We start from the raw sequence: 20883 nt of genomic DNA on the forward strand, positions 1-20883 counted from the left end.
AAGCTTGCCATTATATCTAGGCATTCCTGGGATCTACCTGTCTCTACCCCAAAGTGCTAGGGTCATAGGTTCCTGGGCCATGCCCACCTTTTACATGGGTATTGGAGAGGTAAACTCTGGTCCTTTTGCTTTTACAACAAGCTCCCTTATCCACCCAAACAAATATTTCTTTTCATAGTCTTGAAATGTTTAAAAGTTGATAGAAAAAGACATTGTTTCATATGCGCTTAAGGGACCATCCTGAATTCTCTAGTGCTGATGAAGGTGCTGAAGTATTGAGTTGTTGTATTACATTTATCAGTAGAGAGCAGCCTCATGTGGTTGTCATAGCTGGATTTGATGACTGTTAGAGATGTGAAAAGGGCTAACTTGACTATTATTTAAATAATATCAAAAAATATTGTAAGGAAAAGGATAATTTACAGTGGTGGACTTTACAAGACAGCAGTAAAGGTCAGATAAAACTAAGTAAGTTTTAAGGCTTTCCTGTCTACCTGGAAACACCTTTAGACCAAGTTGACTCCAGGGATATTAAGTGATTTTGTTGTTGCCACAGCTTTCTCTTTGTAGTGCACATTCTCCCCGAGATACTAGTGGGGGAAGAAACTTTCCGTGGCCCTCTTACTTTGTTTTCCGTATCCTAGAAGTAGCAAATCCAAGGATCCAGACAGTAGAGATGAGGACTTTAAAAATAGGTAGGCAATTCATATTGGTGATTGAAGCAAAGACATTTACATTAGTCTGTAGTTATGTTGGAAACCATGTAAGTCCTTGAAAAGGGAAAGAAAAGTTTCACGTTTTCAAGAACCTTAAAACACTCAAAGCCACTTCTTGCTAGTTTCTTTTCAGGCTGGCCGTGGCAGCTCACTCCTTTAATCCAGCAATTGGGAAGCAGAGGCAGGTGGATCTTTGTGAGTTTGAGGCCAGCCTGGTCTATATAGAGAGTTTCAGGACAGCCAGGACTACATAAAGAAACTATGTGTATTTCTCAAAAAAAGAAATGGGTAAAATTTTTCTTTTCAGACAGCAGTAGGAATCTTATCTTCAGAAATTTTAGGCTGGGGAAATTCAGTGATCCATTTTTTTCCCCCCGGCAGGGCTGAATGAACAGCCTGGACTGACCCCTGGCTCACTGTACAGCCAGTGAAGGCTGACCTCAAACTTTGTGATCTTCCTACTTCTGCCTCAGAATGCAGAGATTACAGGTGTCGGTCGTCCTTTCATACAATCTCTTTATTCCTCCTCTGATTTCTTTACTAGTGAAGAAGGGTCAAGAAGTGAGGCTGGAATTCTTTGTGGGTGTTTTCAGTAGGAGGGTATTTGTTACCATCTCTTCACATGTTCCTTCATTTCTTTTTCCCTCTTAGTTGTGTCCTGTATTATATGGATAGGTCAAGGCTTTTAAGGGACATTGCCTTAAGAATGCAGAAACCTGGGGCTGGAGAGATGGCTCAGAGGTTAAGAGCACTGACTGCTCTTCCAGAGGTCCTGAGTTCAATTCCCAGCAACCACATGGTGGCTCACAACCATCTGTAATGAGATCTGGCACCTTCTGGCCTGCAGACAAACATGCTGTACACATAATAAATAAATAAATAAATAAATAAATAAATAAATAAAAAAAAAAAGAATGCAGAAACCTAGTTTCCCCCTAGATGCATAAAGAGTGGCAAATCTGTTATCAGAAGTCCCTCCTCCTCCTCCTCCTCCTCCTCCTCCTCCTCCTCCTCCTCCTCCTCCTTCTCTTCCTCCTCCTCTGTTTATTTGTAACCACTGATAAAGTAGTTTCATAGTTTAGGAAATTCCTGTAGTAAAATTCAACAACTTGAGTTATGCAATGCTATACTTATATCCCTACACAAAAGGGTAATCTTTATTCATTTTCACCAGCAGCATTATTTCTACCACCATTATTAATAGCAATACATCTTTTTCTATTATTTCTGGTTGTCTATGATCTGAGAAATGGGTGCACTTGTGGTCACTTATGGTCTCTTCTAGGTCAGTTCTCTTGAAAATTCTTTCCTGTTATATATTTTCTTCTCTGGTCTGATTCCTTTGAATTTAATCCATGTTTGATTTCTGCTGGAAGATTTTGATATATTAGGTAGCAATAAGAACAGCACAAAAGCACTGACTTCTGTCCAAATGTTGGTATTCAGTGATTGAATGCTTGATAACAGGTACCCAAATGAGTAATGAAAATACCATGAGTTGAGGCTTTGGGGAAATAGTTGATGTTTTCTAATTATTTTGGTCTAGCGCTGCTTCTGTATATCCCATGCCCACCTACTGTACAAAGGTAATTTGGATTCAGCATGCTCAATGTAGCATATTATTTTAAACCAGAAACTTTTTAAGTTCCAGTGGTTACCAGCCAGCTCCTTAGGAATTCCATTTGCTAACTGGCCTGGGGACAGCTTTGATGACAGCTTTAGGTTCCATTGAAGTTGACTCAATACCTCTGTTGGCTTAGGAAGGTAGAATTCCTAAGAACAGAGTGTCAAAGGTGCTGAAAGTCATGCTGCAAGATGTTGGCAGTTCTGTGGGAGTGACTCTTCTACTAGTATACATTGCCCAACTGGCCTCAAATTCACAAATCTCCCAGCCATAGTCCCAGCAAGAAATATTTTTCTATCATTTAGATACAGCGGTTCTCAAATCAGTTTCTTAATATTCTCAGAAAAAAAAAAAAAAAACCCAGAACACACTTTTCTCATTTTAATATTCTAACTTCATAAAAAAATAAAAACTCCCAGGTTTGTGGTTTATGACTTTTTCCCCTTAAATAAGAAGTATATACTATACATTCTCATTCATTCTCTCTCTCTCTCTCTCTCTCTCTCTCTCTCTCTCTCTCTCTACCTTAAAATTTTATTTTAGAAGAGTTTCCTTATGAGTAATGGAGATAATTGTTACACACACACACACACACTTTTAACTTTTAAGACAGGGTCTCATAGCTCAGGCTAGCCTCAAACTCGTGTAGCTGAGACTGACCTTGAACTCCTGATCCATCTGCCTCTAGCTTCCTAATCCTGAGATTGTAGGCATGTGTGACTGTACCCAGCCAATTTATTCTTTTTAATGGCCTCATAGTGTTCCTCTGTATGGATATAATTTATTTAATCTGTTTCTGGGCTTCTGGGTTGTTTCCCAGGTTTTCCCAAATGATATCAGTATTGCAAACGACCTTTCTCATGTATACATTTATATTCTTTTATATTTCTGTGGGGTATAATTTTCTAGCGGACTTGCATCATTGTGTGTTCCTCAGATTTTAAGTCTTGCAGTTGGCTTAGGAATCACTTAACATTATCATATAAGACATTTGTCTGATGTTCTGTCATGTTCTCAGTTTGTAACCTCAGATTATAGAACAATATTGTAAAGATGGAGGAAAACTTTAAGAAGGGAAGGAATGTGTAGAAAATTGTGTGATATATTAGAAATTGTTAGAGAGCTTTAAGACAAGTCCTTGGATTCAACTGGAGTCTAGCAAGGGAGATGTAGCCTCCACTGCTGTAATTCTAGGAATGGGAAATTCTTTTTTCTTCTAGGTTTTTCTGTTCTACCAAGTACACGATGACTCTCAATCCCTATCCTGAATACTTTTCTGTGTACAAATACCTATGATTAATCTGTGAGGAAGGGAGATACCAGTTTCTAAGAGATGATTGTAAGGAGCTAGGTGAAAGGTAGAGCTGTGTATGTTTGAAGAAGGAAGTCCTGGTAAAGAGGATACCCATGGGGGTCTTTATTAATCATCTAATTGTTATCATCTTCTGACCTGTTTTCTCATCTGTAAAGTGACCAGACTTGATTACTAAGTCTCTTTCATTTCTTAAATTTTGTGTATGGATGAGGAGCAAGGAAGAGCTATTTAAGGACACCCTGAAAAGCTAAGCCAGGTTCATAGAGCTTAAGAGAGAGGAAGGGCCGGGCCCAGTGCCCCTCTTGAGAAGGGGTCACACTTGATCAGAAGATTACCAATTACACTGCTTGTTTGCCTTATCTCAGAACAGAAGCTTTGGGGGTAGTCTGGTACACATGTTCTGCAGCACAAACCTCCTGGTGAGTTAAATGGCCTGTATTTTTCGTGTATCCGGAGTTTGTCTCAGCAGGGAGATGCCATGGGAGAGCTGGCTTTGCTGTCTTTCACAGTATTCCCCCAATTAGTGCTAGTTTGTGTTTGTCCATCTCTGTCTCTCTCAGATTATCTCCTGCTGCATACTACGCCCAGAGGATGATCCAGTATCTCTCACGGAGAGACAGTATTCGCCAGCGCTCCATGCGCTACCAACAGAATCGCCTTCGTTCTTCCTCCTCCTCCTCTTCTTCAGACAACCAGGGTCCGTCAGTAGAGGGAGCCGACTTGGAATTTGAGGACTTTGAGTAAGTATCTTCTCAGTTTGCTTCTTTCCTCTTCCTCCCAGTCTGAGAGTGCTTCCAAGTTGGCCACTGCTTTTGTAGCAATGGTAAGCATTCTTGCTCGCAACCCCTAAGTTATTATTTATGAGTAGCAAGCAGAAATTAGGAGCGGAGGGCTCAAATGCCCAGAGCGCTCCTGTTTCTGGCAGTTGCCTTGCTGAATCACCAGAGCCTTTGGGAAAAGACAGCCCATTGAGCCCCAGGCCTGAGTGGGAAAGGAGGACTGCTGCTCTCCTGGCCACATTTGTATCTCCTTGTGGCATGTATGATGAAAATGCTTCTCTTGGGCTATCTTCACAGGACAGAAGGAAGTGGGAGACTTACTCCCTTAACTGCAATAGATGTGAAGATTAAGTCTCATTTTAAATATTCGATTTCTTTAAAGTGAATCTTCTGTCTCAGTAACCTGAATAAACTAATTCCTTGAGATCTAACTCTCTTGCACCAACTTTTTTTCCTATTCCAGGTCCCACCAGTAACCCTCAGACTGTCCCCTGTCAGATTACAGTAGTGGGTTGAGGGGTGGCTGCTTTATGCTGCTGCCACCCCCCCCCCATTGCAACCACAGCTGCCCTTGAGGCCACTGCCTCTTCCTCCTTTTTTTTTCTTTCTTTTCTTTGTTGTTGATATTGTTGTGGAATAGGACAGGGATGAGGCCAGAGGAACAAGATCAGCCCCAAGCTCCAGAGTCCATGCTTTCCAACCCTCCTGCTGAATTTTGCCTCTCAGACACTCTGTTCCTGACTTTCTAACCATTTGTTGTGCCGCCAGCCTGAAACCGAGTTTTTCTGGCTTGTGTCAAATTAGACATTTGGCTTTTGTTTTGATTTTTGTATTATGCCATTCTTTAACATGCAAAAGAAAAGGAAGCATTTCCCTCTCCTTTTTCTGATGCCGTTATTGGAATATGACAGTCTCTTCTCCCTTCTCGACATGCCTTAGTAGATCTGGGATCTTATGAGTTCTTACCTCTCCCTAACCATCTCCCTCTTGTAAGCTACATGGTTAGATCCCCAGAAGCTATCTTGTAATAGAACTGTAGGGTATGTTTGATCTCTTTGCCAGAAAGAACTAAGATAAAGTGGAACACCATTGTTCTGGCTTGCCTTCCTGGTGCTTTTGGTGAACACACGAACATTTGAATCCTGGGAAACAAAAGGAAGAACATAGAATGGTCTGAAAAAGATTTAAATGTTCAATAAATGCAAGGGTAGCCTGAAGCAGGCGTGTGGTGGTACTATGTCATCAATCACTGAAGAAGAGTCTAGTACCTCTCTGACCCTCTGCCTGCCCTTTTCTCTGTCTGTCCTCTTGGGCAAGATGACTGCATAATAACAGTGAAAGGAGCCAGACAGATGCCTATAATGACATACGTTTTCCTGGAGTTGTAATAGTTTTTCTGGCACCAGGGTCCATTTAGGGAAGCAGTTTAAACAGACATGCCAATGGGCTTTGGATATAATTCACCTGCTTAACATGTGAGGTCTTGTGTTGGATTCCCCAGTACTGTAAATACACACACACACACACACACACACACACACACACACACACACACACACACACACACACACCCCACTGTGTATGTATGTGGAGGAGGAGTAGAGAAGAGAGACGAGAGAGAGAAACACATATACTGTGGTTGCAGTGCTGTGAAAAACCTGAGTGACTTGTGCTCTGGGAGTCAGGATTCTGGCTTGCCTAGCCTCTTTCCATGCATGCTTAGCAGTCTAAATTATCTGTTACCAGTGGTGTGATGTGGGGATCATGTCTTTTCAGCTGTACTCTGCCTCGTGACTTGTCCTTCACAATGGAGTTCTGGGTTAGTTTAAAATGTTCTGTTCTCATTTTACCTTCCCTTTCTTCTGGTGCCACCTCCTCTCTCTCCCCTTCCTTCCCCCTCGATTTTCCTCTGTCAGACTGCCTTCTGTGTGTGCTCCCCCAGCCCACCTGTGCTCTAATCATCTCCCTGGGCTTCAGCATGACCTCATTTTACATTGTCGTCTTTACCTTTCTTCATCAGCTAACAGTGTTTTTTTCCTAGGTGTCTTTATTAGCCTTGGGCTGATTTCCCTAATGCCCCACTCATAAGTCTTTCCCCAGATGTTTGACTTTTGGAGGAAGGTGGTTCTGGTGCGAACCATAATCTTGGTCTTGTAGCAGCCAAGGATCAGTTACCTTAACATTAGAGTAGCCTAGGTTTTGTAGTGAGAGAGGTTGATACTGACTTGCCGTTTGTTTCTTTTTCTAGCTCCTCTCTCTTCCTCCTGGTCCTGTAAGCTGAGTGATGGTTATAGTTGCTCCTTTTAATCTCTAGTGCTCGGAAGAGGAGAAAGTGAGATGAGGAATGTAGTAGCCTGTTCTAATTTATGTGCCTTAATTCCTATTCCTTAGCTTTGATAACTAGAAAGGAGGTTAATTTTTTACATTAATTTTTATCTTATGTGTATGGGTGTTTTGCCTGCATTTATGTCTGTACACCATTGTGTGTCTGGTGCCCGAAGAGATGAGACAAGGGTGTCAGGTCTCCTGGAACTGGAGTTACAGACAGTTGTAAACTGCCATGTAGGTGCTTAGAACTGAACCTTAGTCTTCTGGAAGAGCAACGAGTGCTCTTAACTTCTGGGCTATCTCTCCAGCCCTTAGAAAAGGTAGGTGTGTGTGTGTGTGTGTGTGTGTGTGTGTGTGTGTGTGTGTGTGTGTATGTAGGGGGATTATATAGTCATAATTTATAGTTATTTTAATACAGAGGAGCAGGTAAGGTTTATGTGATCTGGAATCTGCCTAACAGGACACCACCATTAAGAGGCACTATTCTATTTTGTTTCCATATCTTCTCAGCACATCACAGTCATGCCTGTGAGGCTTTACATAGGCTTCTCCACTCTCCCTTTTTCTAAGTCATAGATCCATTATATTGTTCTTGAACAGTTTTGCCCAGGTGCAATAAGTTCCCAGAAAACCAGATCATGTTTTCTTTGGTTCTCTTTCATCATCAATTGAATAAAAGGTATTAGTGTTTATAGTATACATGCCAAAGTGGCAACTTCATATCTATATCTGTATATGTATATGTACCAGTTGCTGAAGTAGCCATACTTTATGTACAAATGTAAATTGTTTACATGTTTTTTACATGTAGATATTAGATTTTAAATTTTTGTGTAATCTTTATAATGACCAACCAATAGGATTAATAACTCAATCTTATCTGATGTTCTCTGACTGAGGATATTACCATATGAGAGATGTCTAAGATTAGAGAACAGGAATCAGTATATTTATTGTCTTCAGCTATAAAGTCCTTTTATGGTGATGTACAATCATATCTGGGCCCTTTCATGCAGTTATTGTGGAAGAACACCTTTCAGATTTATCTTGAGGGAGGATGGCCTTGGAAGTTGGTCGGGTTAAATTTTCTATTCTTTTGTAGTCTGGATTGATGACCATCTTCCTAGGCAAGCATTTACTCCTGCCATTCATCTCTGTCTGTAGTAAGGATTGAAATGGCAGGATCCCAGTGTTTATCAAAATGTACAAACAGGACATCCAGAAACCTGCTGTCAGCAGGTCTCTTCTGAAGCCCTCAGCCAGCAGTCTCTGCATAAAAAGGTTCACAAGCAGGGTAAAGGTGTGTCTGCCCGTTGACATTATTGTCTGCCTGTTTTAGAGCCCAGACCACTTACTTGAATGTAGATATCATATAAACATAGCAAAACTCTTATTTTAATTTTTACCTTCCCTTTAGATAAGAGGGCAGGGGGCTCTTACAAAAACCCCAAGAAAAGTGCTAAGGTCTTCAAGAAAAATAATGTGTGTGTTTATGACAATTCTATTCTAGTTAGTCTTTATTTTTTAATTAAAAAATTATTATTAGACAGAAAGAGAGGGTCTGGGACTTACTTATTGGCACATACCTTTAATCCCAGTGCTTGGGATGCAGAGGCAGGCAGAGCTCTGTGAGTTCAAGGCCATCCTGGTATATATACCATATTCTAGGACAGCCAAGGCTACATAAAGACCTTGTCTCAAAAAACAACTAAAAAAGTTGTTTAATAAAAAAAAAAAGGAACAGGGTGATGGTGGCACACGCCTTTAATCTCAGCACTCAGGAGGCAGAGACACGTGGATCTCTGTGGGTTCCAGGCCAGCCTGGTCTACAGTGTGAGTTCCAGGACAACCAGGGTTACACAGAGAAGCTCTGTCTTGAAAAACCACAAGAGAGGGGAGGGTGGGAGATGGAAGCAGTGCTCTTCTTTATCTCCTTCCACTGTGGGATCTGGGAATCAAAGTCATCGTCAGGCTTTTGTGGCAAACACTTTTATGTTCTGAACTATCTCAGTGACCCTGACTTCTCGCTAGTCTTGTACCTTTCTTTCTTTTATCTGTTACCCTAATTATGGTTCTAGAATCTTTCCCAGCTCATGTCCCTGCCCTTCCTGCCTCTTTCTGTAGCTGCTTTGCCATCTGAGGCAAAGGATAGATACCCTGAGCCGATACTTGCTAATGACAGAGAGAATTACAGATGCTTCAGATTAGATCAGCCACAAATACTTCCCCCAAGCATATAGCCACTGGTAATTATATTCAGCATCTTAAGATTGCTGCTAGCATGGAAGAGAATAAACCCTTCCTTTATTCATGGTGTTGACACTGGGCTGTATTGGGATTTTTGCCTTGGAAAACTCTCAATGAGAATCTTAGTCTTTCTGTTTAAGATGGAGTCTTCAGGTTAGTTAAAATTGATTTCTCTCCTGCTGTCCCTCCCTCCCTTGCTTTTTTTCTTTTAGGGTGGGGTGGAAGTAGAAGTAGGAATTGAACCTAGGACCAATTGCTTGCTAGGCAAGCTACCTGATCTTGAATGGCTCTTTGTTATTATTTTTAGACAGTCTCACTGTGTGGCTCAGGCTAGCCTGTAACTCTTGATTATCCTGCTGCAGCCTCCTGAGTACTGGGATTATAGGTGTTTATACCACCATGCCAAATTATTTTTTAAAAGATTTATTTATTTATTATATACACAGAAGAGGGCATCAGATCTCCTACAGATGGTTGTGAGCCACCGTGTGGGTGCTGGGAATTGAACTCAGGACCTCTGGAAGAGCAGTCGGTGCTCTTAACCTCTGAGCCATCTCTCCAGCAGTCGGTGCTCTTAACCTCTGAGCCATCTCTCCAGCCCCCCAAATTATTTTTTTATGCATATATGTGTTTAGCCTGCGTGTGTGTGTGTGTGTGTGTGTGTGTGTGTGTGTGTGTGTGTGTGTGTACACCGCATTTGTGCCTGGTGTCTTAGGAGGTCAGAAGAGGCCCTGGAGTTACAGGAAGTTAAGAGCTGCCATGTTCGTGCTGGGAATTAAACCCAGGTCTTATGCAAAGGCAACAAATACTCTTAACTTTGAACCAACTCTCCAGCCCTCTTTTGTTTTAAGGTAGGGCCTTGCTATGTTTCTGAGGCTGCTCTCCAACTCTTGAGCTTATGTCATGTCCCACCCAAGCTCAGTAGCTGGGGCTGCAAGCGTGTGTGCTACCTCACCTGCCTGAGCTTTCTTTGTATGCTCGCCTTTCAGGGATGTCCTCAACAGGTCTTCTTGTGTTTGGTGTAGCTGAGGAGAGTCCCAAAGGCTATCACTCTAACATCTGACTGGACATGGCATAGGAAAAGTTGTCCACCTCTAGTTTACAATGTACTGTTCGTCCTCTGCTCTTTTGATATGACTGAAATTTAGTTCAGCCTGTGGCAAAGGAAATATTTACCAGATAAGTAAAGCTCCTTCAGGTGCTGATCCTGCGTGAGACTGCGACATTTACTTCAAGTCCTACCTAGTAATTCCAGCAAGGAAGCCACATGTCCTTAGTTTACTTGCTCAGGCTTTCTCTTCTGAGCTAGGAAGTTCCATGATTTCTGTAGGAGTCTTTGACTTATCTCTAATAACAAATATGTAAGTTGTATCCAAGAAAGAAAAGGCAGCATTTGCCATCTGAAATCTTCAGAGAGAGATAGCTGCATCATTTTGAAAAGGAGTTGTCTTTCTTTCTTCCTTTCACAAACTTTAAAAGTGCAAGAGAAACAGCACCATAAAGATGGTGGCACACGCCTTTAATCCCAGCACTCGGGAGGCGGAGATAGGTGAATCTCTGTGAATTCGAGGCCAGCCTGGTCTACTGAGCAAGTTCCAGGGCAGCCAGGACTACAGGGAGAAACCCCATCTTGAAAAACAAAAACAACCACCATCACCACAACAACAACCAAAACAAAACAAAAACACTTAAAAAACCCCAAACAGATGCTGTTCTCTTTGCGGGCTGCTGGGCAAATGTTCTGCCACTAAGCCATCCCTAGCCAGACCTCAGTCTTAGAAATTGGGTTTTTCTGTACTTACACTAGGATTGGAGAAACAAAACAAATAGATGCATAGTTGTTTTGACAGTTGAATTTCCTTGATAGATGTGACTAGATCAGTCACTCTAAAGTTCAAATCCATGTAAAAAGATGAGCCCTGAGAGTCAGAGAAGTGCAAACATTAGAGTCTTATATGTCTTGCAAGAAGATGAGCTTCATCCTGTTACGAGGGGGACATTAAAACATTTTAGTTACAGAATAAAATTGTCAGAATTTTATATTTTAAATATGTGGAAAGGGACTGGAGAGATAGCTCAGCAGTTAAGAGCACTGGCTGATCTTCCAGTGGACCCTTCCAGAACCAACATGGTAATTCACAACTGTTTAAAATTCCAGTTCAAGGTGATCCAGTGACCTTTGTGGCCTCTGGACACATGCACATATGCACATACATACATGTAGGCAAAACACTGATACACATATACATGAAGTGAAAAAATATGTGAAAAGGTAGACTGGAATGCTTCCATTAAAGTTTTAGGACAGCTTTGCAGGAAGAAAGGACAGGTTTTGGAGAAATGGGAGACTGTGGTTTGAGCTTGGTTTTGAAGACTGAATAGGACTATTTTTTTACTTGTTTTTAAGTTATGTGGGGGTTGGTGGTGGGGTGAGGAAGAGTTGCATCTCACTGCATGGATGTATTGGTTTTCGCCTTCTACTTGACTTGACACAGGGTCTGTTTTGTTCACTGTTGCATGACCGGCTTAGGTGACTCTTGACTTGTGAGAATTCTCTTATCTCTGCCTCTCTCTCTAGAGGGGATTGCTGAGATTACAGACAGGTCACCATTATGTCTAGTTTTTACATGGGTTTTGGGGGTCCAGACTCAGGTTGTAGGCCTCCACAGCAGTATTTTACCCACTGAGCCATCTTCCTAGCCCCTGGATTTTGAAAGATGAATCTGTGAGGAAAATGGCCTAGGCAAGGATATGCTAGATAAAGGGAATAACAAGCAAAAGCTCAGGAACAGATTTGCAGGGTTTATTCAGAAGCCTGAATAGATCTCTCACTAAAGGTGTGCAGTGTTAGTGATATGAGAAAGATCAGAAAACTGAGATCTAAAAAAGGGCTTGCAATGTCTGGCAGAAAGTTTGAACTTTATGCTTATCAAAGGCAGCCATTACTAATCATGTGCTTTAGGAAGCTAACTCTGACAGCCCTGGTTAATGTGATGTAATCAACTGATGCGAAAGAACCAGTTCAGGCCGGTGGTGATGGCAGCGGCAGCGGCAGCGGCACATGCCTTTGATCTCAGCACTCAGGAGGCAGAGGCAGGTGGATCTCTGAGTTCAAGGCCAGCCTGGTCTACAGAGCGAGATCCAGGACAGCCAGAACTATTATATAGAGGGACAGCCAGAACTGTTATATAGAGAAACCTTGTTTCAGAAAACAAAACAAAACCAGAAAAAGAATCAGTTCAGTAGTGATAAATATAGCATAAGTGAAGATATTTTGAGCATTGGATTTTAAGTATTTGTTGTTAAAGTCCTTAATGTTTTCTTCATAGATGCCTATTTTTTTTTTAAAAAGAAAAAAACAAAACCAGGGTCTTAATATGTAGTATCACCTGGAAGTCATTACATAGCTCAGGTGGGCCTTGAACTCACAATGATCCATCTGCTTCTGCCTGCGGCATGCTGGGATTAAAGATGTTTACCACCATCCCTAACTAGATGTCAGTTTTTTGTTGTTATTATTTGAGATTGAATTTTTGTATGTTGTTGAGACTGGACCTGAACTTCTGGGCTCAGATGATCCTCTGGCCTCAGTTCCCCAAGGAGGGGCACTACAAATGTAGGTCACTATGTATGCCTCCTTAATGTTTTCCAAGACTGAGGCCTATTTGTGGATATCCTTGGGAAGATGGCCATCTCATTTACTTCTCCAAATAAAATGCTTCCTCAGTCTTACTGTTACTGCAGACAATTTTGAAATAAGTTTTTATAACTTAAAAACTGACCCTTAGAACAGCATTGCTTAGAATTAGAATCTCTTATCATTACCTGTTAGCTTTATTGTCTGGGCTCTAGTCTTGGTTGAGCCTGTGCTGTGGAGAGCTTGGAACATCTAACTGGGAAGTTTGAACTTTGTGTGGATTGGGGGCAGCCATTATTTGGTGTTTAGACAGCCAACTCTAAGAAGCCTTGCCTAAGGGAGCCTGCTTTGACAAGTGTACTAATGCAGAAGAACCAGTTTGGGAACAAGTCCTGTTCTTCAGGTCCTGTAGGTCCTGATGTCTGATGGCAAAGGAAATCGGACAGCACTGACACTTCTTTTAGCCTGAAGGTTCTTGGATCTCTCTTACTGTTAACTGCCTTAGAAGGTTTTCCTTCATACTCAGCAAAGAGAAAGTAATGAAATTCTTAGGAAGTAAGGAGACCTCCTGAAGAGGGGGAGGAGAAGGCTATCTGGTACTTGGTGAAGCCTCAATATATTTATAAAATAGCTACCTATATAAATACTACTTCTTGCCGGGCGGTGGTGGCGCACGCCTTTAATTCCAGCACTCGGGAGGCAGAGGCAGGCGGATCTCTATGAGTTCGAGGCTAGCCTGGTCTCCAAATCGAGTTCCAGGAAAGGCGCAAAGCTACACAGAGAAACCCTGTCTCAAAAAACCAAAATAAATGAATGAATGAATGAATGAATGAATACTTCTTCTTTACCAAGGATTATGACATTAGATTATGACATTCCTTAGAAGTGTGTAACATTGCTTGGCAGCTTGAGAAATCCTACTCTCCCTGAGCAAATGAAGTACATATGAATATTTTTCTTAGATAATGGAGGAGAAGAAACGAAGAGAAGGAAAGTAGAATATATCTACTTGTGTGCCTGGGCTGAAAATGGGAAAATACAGAAGGAACAAATTTCAACAGCTAGGAGGTGCAAGGAAGAAGACATTACCACTTAGATTTATATGTTTGTTTTATCAGAAAATGCACAATATGAATATAAATTGGTATAATGTAGGCAAATGAAATTAGGAGGTATAATAAGGGAGGACAAGAATTTGTAGATGATAATTATCTCATATTAGTATTTCTTGGAGAAAAATTAAGGCTCTGCTGTAATGGGAGACCTACATTGTTAGGTTCCTTACAAGGGATGTCAGCTGGGACAAAATTTGAAACCCTATGTAAGTGCAATCCCTGGAAATAGATACGTCTCAGTTTCTAATAGCAGTTAGGAAGAAAAGGACTTGGCCAAGATCAGTGTGCCATTCAGAAACAGGAGTGCAAACTAGGCCTTTATTGTCTGGAGAGGAGTAGAAGCAGAAGTAAGGAAACGTGGTATTTGCCTTTAGACAAGTTACCAAACTCAACTGGACTGTCAGCAAGACAGTGGCCTTTTGAGCTTTTTGATGCAAGAGATTCATTCCTCAGAGCTCATATCAGAGCTGTTTGTCACTGAGGAACAATGACAACTTGACTGTCTGGTCAGGGCTCAGACAACAGACAGTAGGTGTATTTTTCATTCCTTTAAATTATGGCCTTTCCCTGAGGCTATTAATCCTGGACATTTAGCAGAACTGCCACCATGTCTCTCCGTTGTATTGGAGATGTGTTGTCTTTCATGCAACACTTGTCTTAGAAGCTTGTTTGAAGGGTGTTTCTTTATAAAATCATTTGTAACAAACTTTTAGCCCCACCTCCTCCAAATACCCCTTAGAGAGTTAATCAGAGATACTCAGAGTTCAACAACTGGGAAAGCCATTAATAATGCAGACAGTTTCTGTCCTGCTGGCTTAAAGGCAGCTCTGGCTGTTAAAATTGATGAGCATTTCTCGGGGGTTCCCTTAAAAAGTACTCTTTCTTGGTAGAGAGACAGCGCTAATATATTTGCATACCCTTTTCTTCACTTCCTTTTCTTAAAAGGTTGTTGGCTATATCATGTTAGAGCCCAGTATTTAGCACTTGCCACTACTGTTAATGTCGACCTACTGTGGGTCTGCTCATCTGGCATCATATTTGGTCTCTTTTTGACTTTCTTCACTGCCTTCTAGCTCATGCAGCTTGCTTGCTGTCAACCTTGAGTTAGCAGTAAGTGAAAGGCAGGCTCCTACTCTTTGGAATATGACATTATTTTAAGTGCTTCTAATTCCCTTGGTTTTTTTCCTGGTACTCTTATCATTATCTCTTTCCCCCAGATCTCCCATGCACTGAAATTTGTTTTCCCATCTTCAGTCATCTCCAAATCCCCTTCTTTATAAGCAATAAAATCAGTTACTCTTTCCACCTCGAGTCTATTTAGAGCTGTGCCTTTGTGATTTTTGTGTGCTATACCAAAAATTTTCCCTCCTCTTGTCACCCAATTTGGCTTTTGGACATTCTGATCATTGCTGCCTTGACACATTCTTCTTTTCAAGATTTTTCCTGGTTAGTAAACATTTGAGTTGCTTGTCTATTATGCTATTTTCTCTTAGAGGATTTTGCTTGTTTCTCCCTCAGACAACACCTCATTTGTGTGTTCCTCACGTTTCATATTTCCCTAATTGTTCTGGTCCTTGTCCTGTCATTTTTTTGTGGCTAGAGTCCTAACATTCTGAGTTCAGAGGCTTATCTGCATGTTATTGAGATGCCATTCAGCTCCTGCTTACCCGCCCTTAGCCAAGATGCTAAGATGAAGACCACCATAGACATCGCCGCTCGTTTGTATGTTGTTTTTCTGTGGTGCCGTCCATTTGAGAGTTTGCTTGTCTCTGAGCCAGCTATTTCTAGTGATTGGTGAGAGTCTAGTCTCAGTGGGTAGCCCAGGCTGTCCTCAAACCTTTCGGCCTCATGAGTGCTAGGAGCACTATATGTGTGTCACTCTATCTTGTGTGACTTGATCTTATATATCATGTTTCAGTAATCACTAAACATTTTAAAGCTATTACTCCCTGTATCTTAGCCCCTTTCCCTTTTCTTTAATTGGTGTGTGTGTGTGTGTGTGTGTGTGTGTGTGTGTGTGTGTGTTGGTGCTTACACATTAAATTACTATTTTAGCCCCCTCTCATTTAAAATGGAAAAAAAAATACTGTTTTTAGGTTTTAAAACAGCAAAAAGAGGTTTGTGATATATATTGTAGGAGTCAAACTTGTCCCCATTCACCGTTGTCACTTGTCGTCCTGGGTCCTGTCATCAGGTTTTATGTTCTGTTAGAGTATTAGCACCTCACCAGTACCGTGTAGTACCCTGCCCTTCCTCTCTGCTAATATCATTGTATTCCATGTTACCAGAAGTGGGTGAATCTACGACTTATAGAAGCATGTACAGCTCCACAAGGGCTTTCTAGGAAGAGCAGCTCAGTCCAGAGCCGTGGGACAGAATCTGTACTGTAATGCAGCTTTCCAGCTTTATTTTCAATCTTCCTGAGGCCTGGGGGCCTCTCTGTGCTCCTTTCATAGGACACTTTTAAACTTTAAAATGTTTTCTAACTCCTTTCATGAAAATTGGTTACATTCACTGATAAATGCACAATAATGAAAAGCTATCTATCATGACTTTAGTTGTACCTTTAAATTAATTAATACGTTAACTGGTCACAGCCAAAATCATATATTTGAAATATGTTTAGTTTGAGAGCTATCTTATTTGTTTAATATTCAGTTTCTTTGTGTATATGTGAAGAGCTCTACAATAATTGCATTTTATTGGTTAACCACTTCTGATGTATTTGTGTGTGTGTGCTGGGGGTGGACATGTGTGTGGCTTTGGCTTGAAGTTGATGTTGAGTATCTTCCTTGATTACTCCTTCACTTTATTTGTTAAGGCAAGGTATCTTGATGAACCCAGAGCTCCCCGATTTTGGCTATCCTAACTGGGTAGCTAGCTTTCCTTGGGGATCCCCTGTCTGCTTCCTAGGATTACAAGCTGCTCCCCTGCCAGCCCAGCTTTCAGTATGAGTTCTGGGAATCAGAACTCCAGTTCTGATGCTTAAATGGCAAACTTTATATCCAGTGAGCCATCTTTCCAGAATCCCATCCCTCTTATAAATTGTTTTTTACCCCTACCTTCTTTTTTACTCCCCATGTAATCTTATGTCTTCCTCCTGATCTTTTCTTTTACCCCAGAGTTTCAAGTCAACAAAATACAATATCTTACGAAAATAGTAGTGTATCTGTTCTTTAGGGGGAAACCCAAATGCTGACTTCTAATGGATCAGCTTCCAATTGCCTTGGTATTGATTGTTCTTAATGCTCAGAAGCACATTCTTCCTAACACAAACCTTTAAAGGCTTTTGTTTCTGGCTGGTACAGTTCCCAGTGGGCCACTTATAAGCCAAAGTGTTCCTTTAACTTTGGTTCCAGGGCCAGTTTGAAGATTATCTGATTGATCTGAAGGTAATCCAAAGAGAGAATTCAGATGTCCCAAATCAGGCTTTCAGAGGTTCATTTATTTCCTGGAGTTGTTTAAGCAGCTAATTAACTGCTCCGTCCAGCCAGTGCCCTTTGGCTTATTGTTTCTTTGATGTGTTGGAATCTTTAGCCACGTGAAATTTCTTTCCTCTTTTTTTGTAGAAAGCAGTGAAATACAGTGGAAAGAGCCCAAGGTTTAAGTTGGCTCTTCCTTGAGTCCTCAACCATATTCTTGCCTGTGACCTTGAATTTGCCTGTCTGTTTCTTAGTTTCCTTACGTAAAATCAGACTACTGGAGAGATTTAAGTAGGATGACATTAACAACATTTGAACTAACTTAGCAGGTACAATAATCTATAATAAAAATACCTTTTAAAAAAAAAACTCAAATGACTTGGTTTAGAAGTGCCATTTTCAGCTGGGCGTTGGTGGCGCACGCCTTTAATCCCAGCACTCGGGAGGCAGAGGCAGGCGGATCTTTGTGAGTTCGAGGCCAACCTGGGCTACCAAGTGAGTTCCAGGAAAGGCGCAAAGCTACACAGAGAAACCCTGTCTCGAAAAACCAAAAAAAAAAAAAAAAAAAAAAGAAGTGCCATTTTCTAATATTTTTCATCATTGTCAATTTTTCAGTTTTTCAAAGAAGGAAGTAAGGGTTTTTTTTCTTATTCCTGTCTTTCTGCCTGCTTGCCATTTTGGCGATACTAAGGAATGAGCCAGACAGGCAAGGACTGTGCCACTGGGCTATATCTCTAGCTCCCCAACCTCAGTCTCTATCAGTCTCTCTTTCTGCCAAGGGGCTCTAATATAGAAAAGACATTCTTGGACCAGATGTGGCAGCACATGTCTTTAGTCCCGGAACTCTGGAGGCAGAGACAGTTGTCTGTGAGTTTGAGATCAACCTGGTCTACATAGCAAGTTCCATGACAGCCAAGACATAGAGCGACCCTGTCTGATACTTAAAGAAAAGAAAAAGACATTTTTTAAAAAAAGATTTATTTATTTATTTATTATGCATACAGTGTTCTGTCTGTATATGTGTTTGCATGCCAGAGGAGGGTACCCGATCTCATTATAGATGGTTGTGAGCTACCATGTAGTTGCTGAGAATTGAACTCAGGACCTCTGAAAGAGTAGTCAGTGCTCTTAACCTCTGAGCCATCTCTCCAACCTGAAAAAGACATTCTTATATAGCCTTTCCAGATCCCTAGATTTTAATTTGGCTTCACATTCAGATACTACAGGGTCCAAAGAGCATATTGACTCAAGAAAATCCTTTCAGAGCTGGCTTGAGGGTACCTTTGGGCACCTCTTCTAAGTGTTGTTTAGTTTACAGGTGCTTATGTTTGGTAGCAGGTGAGTGATTCTGCTTTAGTCATTGTCTTATGTGTAGTCTCTCTGTTTTCTCCAGGGACAATGGTGACAGATCTAGGCACCGAGCTCCCCGCAATGCCCGAATGTCTGCACCTTCACTTGGACGCTTTGTCCCAAGGTAAGAACTGGGTTGTAAGCATAGAGGGATCCTTGATAAAAGCCTAGGATTTCATTTTTATTTGGTTTAATTTGGTTTTTCAGTTCTGGAACTAGAGCCAGAGCCTTGGCAGATGCTAGAGAAACATTCTGCCACTGAGGCCCACCACCTAGACCTTTAGACTTTAGTTTAACCTCTGGCTTTTGGATTGTCCATATATGAAATTGTTTCCTAATAAGTCTGTATTCTAGTCCTGCCACCTAAACATTAGATGGGAGGTAATAATGGTGCATAGAAATATGGTACCAAGAGCATACTGCTCAAAGGTGAAAGTCTTGTGGAAGAGTCTTCCTATGTAGCTCTAGCTGGTCTGCAGCTCAATTATGTAGACCAAGTGGGCCTCTGCCTGTGAGTGCTGGAGTTAAGGGTGTGTACCACCCCACCTGGCTAGCTTTACTTTAGAAAAAAGAGCAGTGAGGAGTTACAAACTTTGAAAAGGACAAATCCTGTGGATTTTTTTTACACCTTTTGAGCTTCCATGGATTTTTATCTTAGTGTATCCTTTAGACTATATTATGTTACAATTTATGTTCTGGGGCCCAGTCTGGCCTTGAATTTGCAATCTTCCTGCCTTAACCTACCATCCTTGTGTTAGGATTATAGTTGTACACCATTATGCCCAGCCTTACTTGGCTGATGATTTTGAGACTCTGTGGCATCTCCTTTGTTGTTTGGGAGTCTTTAGTTGGCTTTTCACATGTGGTTCCTTCTTACAGGCGTTTTTTGCTGCCTGAGTACTTGCCTTATGCTGGGATTTTTCATGAACGTGGACAGCCTGGCTTGGCTACTCACTCTTCTGTTAACAGGGTCCTGGCAGGTAAGGAAACATTTCTTTGGATTTTGAAATTGTGAAAGGCGGGAAGCTAAAACTTCTTCCTTTTCCCCCGGTATTGATATGATAGTCTCTTAGCATCTGTCTGAACGTCTGTTGGGTCCTATATGCAGTTCTTACTTCCAGGCAAGAATCAGTAGGAATGAGAAGCTGTTTCTCTTGCCTAGTTCTACTTCCTTTAGGCCTTTTTGTAGAAAAAGAAAAAAAGGGGGGGGAGGAAGGAACACATTTAAAACCATTTGTCTTCATATACATAATTAAATCATGGCTATGCTTTATTTGAATGATAAAGGTATCTTGGTGAGATACTCATGAGCTAGATCCTGTGATTTTGATTAAGAGCTTAATGCACACCTCTCCACCCCTTTGCTTCTGCCAGCACATGAGGGAGGAGGAGGGGAGAGACTGGTGGAGCCAGCTCAACACGCCACATGGGAGGAAGTAGGCGGGCAGAACTGCTGAGGGGGTGATGCTGAATGAATTTCCTAAGTGACCCATGCTTCGTGGCCCTGAGACATGATGTCACCAGGTTCTGGGACATGTATGCAGCTACTTCTGGGCAGTCTCCAGAAAAAGGAACAAAGCAGAAATCTGGTTTTTATGATGAAGGTTCTTTCCTCATTACATTCTTTGCTCCTTCCCATCACTCACTGCCAACTTATAAAATTATTCTGAAAATATATAAAACTTCAGTTGTATTAGGCATATCTTGAAAGGGTCTTTAATTAGAAAATTTTAAATGGCATTGTGTTTTTTGAAAACCTGGACCATGTGATGGTTAAAGGTAGAAAGGCAGCTTGTGCGAAGCTGGCGCTGCAGGGCTATGAGAATGTTGCTCACTGTTAGCTTTGTTTTAGGCTTCCTTCCTCCCCTCCTCCCCTGTCCTCTCCTCCCTTCCTTCCTTTCTTTCTTTTTTAAAAATTTTTATTTATTTATTTTTTTATGGTGTGTGGGCAACATAGTCTCACAATATACCCCAGGCTTGGAATTTGCTATGTAGACCAGGCTGACTGGCCTCTGCCTCCCAAGTGCTGAGATCAAAGGTATAAAAACATGAATCCCCAAATCCCAAAATTATAGGGAATTTTGTTTTGAGACACAGTTTCACTGTGTACTTTGGCTGGCTTATAACTGACCATGGAAACCAGGCTTGCCTTGAACTCAGATCTGCCTGCCTCTGCCTCATGAGGCTGGGGTAGAAGGCCTGAGCCACTATGCTTTGTTTTAGAATTTTTAATAATGCTGCTGTGGCAGCTGGCAGGCCAGGGGATCTGGTCCTTCCCAATGTAATACCCTTGACCTAACATGGAAGTCTAGAATCCCACAGTCCTCAGGAGTTTCTCTGCCAGACACTA

General features: G+C 41.5%; 1 protein-coding gene across 15 annotated transcripts in view; it reads left to right on the forward strand.

Annotated features, from left to right (window-relative positions):
* Positions 1-20883, forward strand: part of Ambra1 (autophagy and beclin 1 regulator 1) — a 213024-nt gene that overhangs the window by 87803 nt on the left and 104338 nt on the right. For 8 of the 15 annotated variants that reach the window (XM_016002829.3, XM_076570034.1, XM_016002835.3 and 5 more), the window contains 3 exons: positions 4216-4395; positions 18577-18657; positions 19413-19513. In XM_016002829.3, coding sequence (XP_015858315.1) covers positions 4216-4395; positions 18577-18657; positions 19413-19513 — 362 coding nt within the window. The remainder of the gene's footprint in view (positions 1-4215; positions 4396-18576; positions 18658-19412; positions 19514-20883) is intronic. The other 7 variants (XM_076570035.1, XM_076570038.1, XM_076570039.1 and 4 more) reach the window with 1 other exon arrangement.

This window comes from Peromyscus maniculatus, chromosome 4 (assembly GCF_049852395.1).
Source record: "Peromyscus maniculatus bairdii isolate BWxNUB_F1_BW_parent chromosome 4, HU_Pman_BW_mat_3.1, whole genome shotgun sequence".
NCBI classification, from domain to species: domain Eukaryota; kingdom Metazoa; phylum Chordata; class Mammalia; order Rodentia; family Cricetidae; genus Peromyscus; species Peromyscus maniculatus.